Source organism: Melanostigma gelatinosum, assembly GCF_949748355.1.
Source record: "Melanostigma gelatinosum genome assembly, chromosome: 17".
Taxonomy (NCBI): Eukaryota; Metazoa; Chordata; class Actinopteri; order Perciformes; family Zoarcidae; genus Melanostigma; species Melanostigma gelatinosum.
Genome location: NC_136650.1, coordinates 21674587 through 21684920, shown reverse-complemented (window position 1 = coordinate 21684920; position 10334 = coordinate 21674587). Strand labels below are relative to the sequence as shown.

At 45.8% G+C, this 10334-nt stretch overlaps 1 protein-coding gene across 1 annotated transcript in view; it reads right to left on the bottom strand.

The window, feature by feature from the left end:
* Positions 1 to 207: 207 nt before the first annotated feature.
* The window catches only part of grin2da (glutamate receptor, ionotropic, N-methyl D-aspartate 2D, a), a gene marked incomplete at both ends in the record, with an annotated part of 101588 nt that continues 91461 nt past the window's right edge, over positions 208 to 10334 (bottom strand). Inside the window, 4 exons of the mRNA XM_079287838.1 lie at positions 208 to 2275; positions 2360 to 3342; positions 7953 to 8123; positions 9062 to 9123. Of these exons, the coding sequence (XP_079143964.1) occupies positions 208 to 2275; positions 2360 to 3342; positions 7953 to 8123; positions 9062 to 9123 (3284 nt within the window). The remainder of the gene's footprint in view (positions 2276 to 2359; positions 3343 to 7952; positions 8124 to 9061; positions 9124 to 10334) is intronic.

Here is a 10334-nt window from a genome sequence, read left to right as displayed (position 1 = left end):
TTATGTTTCCCTTTGACCTACCCCATAGGGTTTGTTTGGCTTTCTGGTTTGTTTGTTTGTGCAGAACTTTAGGAAAGGGCTCAGTGCGTATACTCTACTGACTTGGCCACGCAGCCATGTTTCCTGCTGGGCAGATTCAGATCAAGATCATCTGCTTAGACTCAGCCTTGCAGGGGTCTCTTATGACTTTTGATACCTTGTTGAACTTCAGACCTCACTCTCCACGCTGGAGAAATGGGCTGAGCCCCTTCTTGAGCAAAGGCTCTTGGCTTTGAGGGGTAAGTGAGGAGACTGAGGAAACCTCTGGGGTTGGGGTACAGAGCGCAACCTCTGGTACTGTAGTTTAGCACTTGCCGAAGCCATGGAGGAGGGCTGGGGTGCCCCCGGAGTGGATGAGACAACAGAGGGGGAGGATACAGAGGCGGAGGAGGTAGGTGGAGGAACGTGGATAGGGTGAGATGAAGATGGAGGAGCTGGAAGGGCAGGGAGTGGCGATGGCAAGTTTGATATAAGGATTGGGGGTGGGGATGATTGCCGTCCTCGATCTCTATCTGTTCTTTGCGTTCGCTGCTGTATACTGAGGTTCGACTGGCTGCCAGATTTAGGTGGATTCTGTGAGCGCTCAGGTTTGGAGGAGGATGAGGAGTCATGTTTTGGCTTCAAGGGACCACCAAAACTCCGGTGATAAAGCTCTTCCTGGCTTCGCGAGGTCATGCGGGCCCACTTTGAGGAATGGGAGTGCGGATGGTGTCGGGGGGAATGACAGGAGGAACAAGCTGCGCGCCCTCTTCCCTTGTCCTTTGATTTGCGTTTACTCTTCTTCTCATCCTGTATGTGGAGTTTGTCGACTGACCAGTATCGTCGAGGAGGTGGTGGCGTGAGCGGAGTAGGGACCCAGCGTGGTCCTGATCCCCACACTTTATCTCCTCCATCTCCTCCACCTCCAATAGACCCCCATACACTTTCTGCTGTCCCCCACCTGTCTCCTCGCTCCAAGAACAGGTCATCTCTACTGTTGACGCTGCCGGTTTTATCCCTCGAGGGGTAGGTGCTGAAAAACCAACCACCCCCGCCGATCCCTCCTACTCCCCTGCCTTCATGATCCTCCCAGTACCTCTCAAACTTCCCGAATTCTCCTGAAGAACCATCATCATCAGAATATATCCCGACTACCTTATCACGTTCCCGCTCCTCATCTGACATTGTCCTTCCTCCTCCACACCTCTTTCCACGGTCCGCTTTCCTCCTCTCTAGCTCAGAATCTTCTTCCTCACCATCTACTCCGGACTCCCACTCGTGGAAAGATAACCCCTCCTTGGAGGGCATCTCAGCTCTTCCATCCCGTCCTAGCAGTGGCCTCCTCTCTACTTCCATTCCTACAGCATCCCGGTCTGAACTTTTACTCTTCCTTCTTTTAGAAGAGACAGGCAACAAGGGCAGAAAGGCAGATGGAATGGTGTCGGAGGATACGTTGACCCCTCCCCAGAATTTGACAGATGTCGAAGGCTTACTGCTTGAGCTAGGAAAGTTCTTGCTGTTCCTTCTCCTGTTTTGTCTTTCTTTGTCTCTGATTTCTTCCCCATCATCCCTGTCTTTCTCTTCTCTTCCCTTCCTCTCCTCTTCACCTGGGACGTTCCATCCATAGCTTCGGATTGAACTTTCACTCTTTTTCCGAAAAGACTCTCGCCTCAGGCCTGGGTATGATGGGTAATCTGGTGTCCCTGATTTGAGTTCCTCTCTTTTTTCAGCATCTCCTCCCTCCTGCTCTGACCTCTTCTGGTCTCTTTTCTTTGTCTTATCCTCTTTCTTCCTCTTCTTTGCTTTGCGCCGTTTTCGCTCCCTTTCTCTTTCCCTCTCCTCCCTCTTCTTCTTCTTCCTGCCCTTCTTCCTCCTCTTCCTCTCACGTTCCCTGTCTTTGTGATGTCTCTTTTCCTCTCTACCTAATTCTCCCTCTCCTCGGCTTGTTGTTCCTCCCCGCCCTCGCTCTCTGTCTCCCCATGATGCCCACCACTCCTGTAATTGTACCAGCTGGCTGCCTGTTCTCTCTCTGCCATAATCCCTCTGATGGCGTGGCTTCCGGGGCGGAATTGGTGGAGGTGGTGGGCTGCACGGCAGCGAGCGCGATGACATGCGACGGGAACGGATCTTCCTCCGTGTTCCCAGGAGAAGGCTGGACTCCTCTGTCAGCAAATCTGAATCATTGTCTTCATCAACCCTAAAATCCCGGTCGCCTGCTCGATACCGGAAACTCAATGAAGAGTTGTAGGAGCTGTCACTGGAGCAAGAAGAGGGGGAATTCGACCGAGACAGTGAGACAGAGGATGAAGAAGAAGATGATGATGATGAAGAGGAAGAGGACGAGGCACTGGAGCAGGAGGAATAGAAACGGCATGGAGAGGAGGGAGTGGTAGGAGTGTGGGTAGGGGAAGAGAGTGGGACAAGCAGAGGTGGTGGAGGACGTCGCCCTCTCCTTCCACCTCCATCGCTTGCTCCATACCTCCCACCTCCTCTTCTACCCAGAGGGAGTATATTCTCATACAGGGGACCTGCTGAGCTTTTTCTCCTTGCCTGAGCTAGGCTTCCTCGTCGCCAGAAAGGAGGCCTTCGTGGGGAGGATGGGAGCGTTGGAGGTGGCTTTGGGATTAAGTGCCCTGGGCCTTGTTGGGGGCCTTTAGGAGGCAGCCGCTGCATCCCTGAGGCTTTGGGGCCTCTAGGATTAGCTTTGGGAGTCTGCTGGGGGCCTGTTGCCTGTTGTTCAGCGTTAGCTCCTAGCCCCTCTGGATCTATAGGACCATAGTAGCATTTATATTCATCTAGCCCTGTGTCACCTCCCCCTGCTCCGCCTGCAACTCCGCCTTGCAGGCTCCAGTGCTGTCCAAGATTCAGCTGATACTGCGGGGCCTGAAGTTCAGTAATCCCTCCTGCTATCCCCCCAACACCCACTCCACCACCACTTCCTCCACTCATGACCTTCTCTGGCTTTGATCTGTTCCAGCGATCGACCACAGCAAGTCTGCGGTCATGGCGAGGCAAGAAGGTGGAGCAGGGCATGGGGCCTTCGAGCAAGGGGCTGTTTGAGGGTCCTAGAGCCATTGCTGAGTGTCCTGTAGTTTGCGGCGACCCAGGTAGCATGGTGGTATAGGTCGGCCCCTGTTGCTGTTGTTGGTGGTGCTTTTGATGCTGTTGCTGCTGAACCATGGAAATGGCGGTCGTGTTATTTATTGTGGCTGTAACAAGGTGTTGTTGGGCTGCAGTGGACATGGCGGTCATGGCGTGGTATTGGGGCAAAGAGCTAACTCCTGGTGCTGTCTCATCCTCAAACTGGCAGCAACTGTACATCCCCTAGGTGGATAGATACAAGAGAGATTGTAATTCGACCAGCAGGCTGCAAAGTATGATAAGGAGGAACTGAGTGTGTATATGTGAGACAGAGAGACACAAAAAGAGAGAGCCAACATCTCTTAATTTTGAAAGGGAAACCTATGGAGCAGTTTTGATCTGATTACACAAACCATGTGAAAGCTATCTCCAGCAAACTGCCAGTGTCATTGTTCCAGCCTTTACCGGTTTTGTCAAAAATATTTTGAGCTTCAGATGCACTTGAACATTATTTTTTTCTCTGACTTTATATTTCTGCACAACCAGGAGTTGCTATGATTCCTGCAAAAAGACACAAAACACCACATTTTATTTCTGACGAGCTTAGCTTTTAGTTAGCTTTGCCCCACACATTTCATAACTGCCTAAACACACCTGGTTTACAAAGTTAGTTTGCTTTAAGGAAAGAGCTTGTTTGATGTTTGGTGATTAACATCTCACAGAGGATCCAGTTAAACCTGTGACACGTAGCATTTAAGAGGGGCTTTACATTTGTCTGGCTTAAACATATGTATTATTATTTATTTTCTATCCACCCCACTTTCTTTAATCTTTATTCAGTGCACTGCATAACCACCGCTTGTGTACATTTGTTGGTTTAACACCTTTCGCAAAAACAGTCTCCACTTTGGAAAGAGGAAATTATCTTTATTCTGTCTTTCAGTATGCTGGGAAATCGCGCCAGGTAGTTTCTGTCTATACCTCTTTCTCTGTGTCACTATATCTCCTACAAAGAGACAACATGGAGTGCATGGAGGGCCATTAAATATTCATGAGAGTTTTGGAGAAACTGTGGACTGAGTTAACCAAGATGTCAATTGTCACACTATCAAACCGAACAAAGCTTTCAGTAAACAACATATCACACAGCTGGAACAGTGCTTTTTTCCAAAAGCACTGTTCCAGCAAAAGCAACCAAACCTATTTTGTCATTGTGAAAATAAAACAACTGATGCTGACTTTTAAGATAATCACCTTTCCTCTCAGCTACCAGCTGGCTTACTGAACTGGAATACATTTGTTCTTGGGCTGTATTTTCCCAGTGCAAAAATGAATAATTAGAGTATATATATTATATATTCTGTAGTATATATATTTGGTATTATCAAGGAAAATGTTTACATTTGCTTAAGAAATACAGTACTTGAAACATGTATATTCAACCAGTTCTCACTCCCAACGGATGACGCTTGGTCAGTTACTTAACAAACAAAAGTTACTTTTTCTCAGCTTAACCAAGTACTTTTGCCTCAACCTAAAAAGCTAAGTAATCATACACAGAGAGTTCATTTTGAAAAGACACTATATCTGAACGAGCGGAAACTGACTTGACATTCTGACAAGTGCAAAGCTGAGGCTAGAGGGCTACTTACAGCACCATGGTTTCAAGCGTAAGGTTGACAAGTTGAGAGTGAGAATATGTTTGTTTGTTTACTCTTTGAGTAAGATTTCAACAGCCCAAAATGCCTTGATTGGTAATTTTTTTTAATGAAAGAAACAATTCAATATAATCCCAAGCCTTATATTGCAGAAGGAATTATTGTTGTTCTGATGTGAAGATTGATCTTCTCACGCCATACAGTATTGTTACATTTGTTGAAATGAAAATCTAATTTCTACGGGTCCTGGTGTTGTTTTTTTAAGCCGCTTGAAATCTTTCTCACTTGCTGTTAATGAACTCCTCCGAACGTGCATGGTGAGAACCATCCGGCCTTTTTTTCCATCTCAGCAGCAACATCCCACAATGTTTGACATGAATAAAACATGGGATGAAAGAGCCAGAGTGTAAATTAGTCACTGCTCATGATATCTTTTTAAATTTTAAAACCCCAAGCAGAATCAATCAATTATACAATCATGTCAGATGAGCGATGCTACCTCGACTGTGCCTGCGTGCTCTTTCTCCCCTACCTTTGTATATTCACAGCTCGCTGTAGATAGATGGGATTCAATTAGCAGTCCTGTTGAGAGCCATGTCATTCACAAAGACTCTCTTACTTTTTGTACCTGAAGATGGTTTATAATATCCATAGATATCGGTCACATCTTAATGACAAAATGTGTGGGGCCTCGTGTAAATCTCTGTTCCCCACCGGGACAGAGATCTGATGGAGAGACTGTAATAATGGCCCTTCCGGACACATGAATCAGCAGTCCCAGCGGCAGCAGTGCTATCTCAGTTTCCAGAGCATGGGGCGCAGCACACTGTGAAATTGAAATTTGTGTGAGTCACTGATTGGGTTAAAGCAAGCCACAGAGGCCAGCTGCAGAAGCTCGAATGCAAGCGCAGCATAGAGCTTGGGAGATACCAGCTAACTGGTCTTGGGATTGGCCTTTGCATTGAATTGATGGTTTTATTCTCCGAATGAGGAATACTACAGATAGAGTAGAGTTTGCTCGTGCGAGAACATTTGCTGGTATGCTCTGAATGTATGGAGAGGTGAAATTGCACTCCAAAGGGTCTGCAGGGAAGACCGTTGGAAAATATCTGAGACGGCATGGATGTTCAACCACATGGTGAACATACATTATCAATAAAACAGTGGAGAGTGCTCAGTAAATAACAGATCGGCCGTCTATCAGTACACACAGACCCTCGAGGTCACAAAGACCCACACCTGGGACGAACAGGGGTTTGAGCACACAGATGTCTGTATAACACGCACACATAGCATAAACAAACAATATTGGATCTGGATACAACTGTGATGGTCACACTGTTCCTAAATTACTCAAAACTAGTCTAGTTTCCTGTTTATGTGACTTGGCTGCTCTCACACCAATATTTTTTATTAGGATTAATAATAAACTCTGTGGAGAATAGAAACTCTTTTATTTGATTTAGCTACTTGCCGCAGATATTGATAGTTTCCGAAATCACTCACGACTGACTATATATCATGCAATATATAGTGAGCTTGCTGTTTTGTAGTGCTGTCTGAATGCATAGTGACAATTACTATACCCTACAAAATGGGCTCAGAGTGTCTCCCAATGCATCATGAAAAGTAGTATACAACTAATGGTGACTAACACTGTATACAATCACGCATTGTGCTGAAGGTTCCGCTCACACTCGTGCCAAACTTTGTCTTAGCGTGGATGAAGGGACAGTGTGATTCCTATTATTTATTTTTGTGAGCAATGAATATTTTACATTTCCTTTAACTAACTTGCAATCATGTGGTCAATTTAAAATCCCATTTTGAGATGTGCACAGTCAAGGTAATGTATAAGTTATCATCACTTGAACTCTCATTTCCCTTTCCCCTCTTTGTGTTATTGCTCTTCCATATTCATTCCTAATCTGTGCCTTTTTCTTTCTTTTCCCATACATTTATTGACATTTGCTGAAAGGCCGAGGCATTATGTTCGTGGGTTGTCTGTTTGGTCCATTTTTGTCAACATGATACATCAGGATCAGCTGCAGAGGATTTCTTCAAATTTAGCACAAACGTCCACCTGAACTCACGACTGCACCGATAAAAAATGCTTCCTCTTTGGCCGCTCTTTTGTCTTCTTATCTCAAAGCTTCCCTCCCTTACCTTTGCACTTCTGCTCATTTTCCTTCCCCAATCACAGCATCATCTATTTCCCATTCCTGTATTACCTCAAGCTCTTACCTTGTTCCCTTCCTTCCGGCAATTCCACCCTCTACCTCATTACATTCATGGTCTTCCCCCTTAACCCTCCTTTCTCTTCACCACAACCCCTGAAAGTCTTTCTCAGGACATATACTAAATACTTCGAAGTCCCCGGCATGAACTTACAAACCTCTATTGACTTTCAAGGAAAGCATCACTCTCTCCTGGACCTTTTGGCGTGACTCCAAGGATAAACACCATCGATGCTCCTCTTTTTGGCTCAACCTCCTTGTGCCTTGCTCAGTGCCAGAAACAAGTACCAGTATTGAGATGCACCGACACTTTTGCAGTCCATATCTTTATTTTATCTGGAAACTGTTCATTAACCTTGCTTGATCTATTCCCTCTATTTTCCTGAATGAAGTGGACTTCATGTCTACAGTCAATCTATTCCATTCAGGGATCTGTAGTTATTCACTGATTTGTTCTACCCTCTCAGGTCGAGGGTGTGCACGTCTCAGACGTATTAAATTATGTCAATCTAGTTGACATGAATTATTACTGGATATTCTGTTAAAATGTACCTCAGGTGTTCCTGCATTTGTCTTGACTATAGACACACCCAACATAAAGGAGCTGCACACGACTTGAGGAGGTTGTGTGATATGTATTCAAAACAATGTTTCAACAAAATCATCCATTTCTGCAATTGGTTTGGAAATCTAAATTCTACCAACGAGTATAGTCTTGGAAGTGTTGTTAAAACGGCCAGTACGATTCCAGTCAGGCTTCGGGCTGTGCCTCACTGGCACTCTTAATAACAGGCAGGTCCTCTAAAGGGCACATATGATATTGGACTGCCAGGACCATCAACTTCTGAAGCGTTTGCCCTGAAGAAGTTGTTTCAGGTGTTTGTTAATTGTTAGCCAATACACTTGGATGTGGGGTGTTGCTATGGGTGTATGGGCTGTCTGTGCTGCCTTATCTCACCCTGCTGAGAGCCAGGAGGAAGTCCATCCCACCAGATCGCTTCACACAGTGGCGTAATTTCCAGTACACCAGATGCTCCCAGGCAAATACCAGGAGGCTGAGGCCCATGGCCACCAGCAGCATGTAAAAGACCCCGGCCATGTTGTCTATGTCCAGCTTGCTGCTCATCACCTGGAGGCCAAAAAGGACCGATGGTGGACGACAGGAAGGAAGGAGAGGAATGGGAAACATTATAGGAGGCGAAAGCAGAGAGCAGGATGAGTACAAAGAAGAGGCAGAAGAGGTAAAAGGAAAGCATATAAGAAGGGAGGGGCAGAGATAGGACAGGAAAGTATATGTATCAACACGGGTCAATTTGTCTCCCAGGCAGCAGATACAAATGAATTACAACCAGCAGTACAGCAGAGAACCCTTTGCTCTCGGTGCACACATCTGTGATATGTTATGGCCTCTGCGCTCAGAACACTGATGCAAAGACCAAAACATGTAAGTTGCCAATTAATATCTTGTTTACGTCAAACAAACCCCCAAAAAAGAAGTTTTCAGACTATTTAATTCATGCAGTTTCAACATCCATAGCTCTCATCTGCAGCCAGACTGCATTCACCTTTGAATGAATAAGTATTATTGATTTGTTTATCACCAAATAACCGCACACACATCCACAAGTGGGACGTGGGATCTCCTCTGATAGACCTGCAGTGCAGTTTTGTTTGGTGTGTGATTATGATCCAAACCAACGACAGGAAACAACCGCGACATGCAGGGTAACACCTTAGAAGTACTTGTGTTTGGAAGCAAAACAAAATGAAACGAAGGCAAGCAAGCAACTGATCGACGTTGCTCTGGTTCAGTCGGACCCCGGTAGTTGTTCCTCTGCCGGCTCAAATCTATTTGAACCTTTTCTTTAAAAAGGCGTTGCGACTGTTGCAATTTAGCATCACTGCAGGTATGAATATTTTTGAAGCAAAATATTCGCAGTTGGGTCCCTAGTGGGTGAACGCATTTACTGATTGGCTGACCATGGAGAAGGTTGGGCTACATTTAGTTTATTCTGAACACAGTGTAGATTCTGATGGAGAAAAGCAGAGAAAGGGAAGACGCCATACCTCGATCTTATCGTTGTGGCAGATACCCGACAGCCAGAGACGCTCCAACATATCAATCTCATCTGCAAGAGAAAAGATGGAGGCAGAATAAGGAGGTCAGAATTAGGAGAAGCTGAAAGAAAAGAAAACAACAAGATGAGAAATAGGGAAGAGGAAAGCTGCTTTAAGTCCCGTTGGAAAGAGAGCAAGATGATGGGACGAAAAAGTGAAGAAGACGAATTAGGGAAAGAAAAGACTTCGGAGGAGAAGGAGTTAAAACAGTAGAGCACCAGAAAAGAAGATTAAAGAGAGAGAGTTTTAAAGGGGATTACTGCCACTTTGTTACGAGAGCAAGGTGTTTGATCCCCCGAGGGAGAAGGAAGAAGCAAAGGAAGGAGAGAAGGAGAAGGCAAAAAAAGAGGGACAGATGATGAAATGCAGCATGAGCAGAGAGAAATGAGGAGAGAGTCGAACCTTATTTGTGTGACGATAAAAATAGAGGAAAATGAGAGTGATGGTTGTGAGCAAACCAAGGAAAGATGACTTAAAGACGAGCTAACATGGCGACTGGTATACACAGTAAAATACAGGGTCACTATAAATTATAAGCAATTCATAAAGTGCACATAAAGGTGCACCTGCCTTAATATGACACAGATGTTTACAAATTACAAGCACAGAAATATAAATTAGACCACCTGGAGAGAGGCTAAAGAAGTGGCCAAGAATCAGAGGCCATTTGCAGAGAAAGTCGTGAGATTGAAAAGGCAGCGGCTGGAGTCTGGAAGTGAGAGGAGCCCTTTGAAGCAGGTTGTGAGATGGCCTGGCATCTGAGGCGAGCTCGCTGAGGGCAGAGCGTCGCGACAGCGGCCGGGAGACGCGTTACACTTCCTGCTCGAACTGTCAGAATCACACACGCATGTGTGATACACACTCTGAGCTGCAGCGTGATGGGACCCTCAGTGCCGGCCATCAATGCTTTAATCAAAAGGAATGAATGCAGCGGGAAGAAGAAGAAGAATCAAATGTGCAGAGAGTCTCATGTAGACGTACGTGCACCGACCCCGGTCGCAGAGGACTTTTTATACTAGCACACACACACGCACACACACACACACACACACACACACACACACACACACACACACACACACACACACACACACACACACACACACACACACACACACACACACACACACACACACACACACACACACACACACACACTGTCGTGCACACGCTCTGAAGATGTCCCAGTCAAAGGAAGTTCCTCTCCCCAATGCTCACAGTA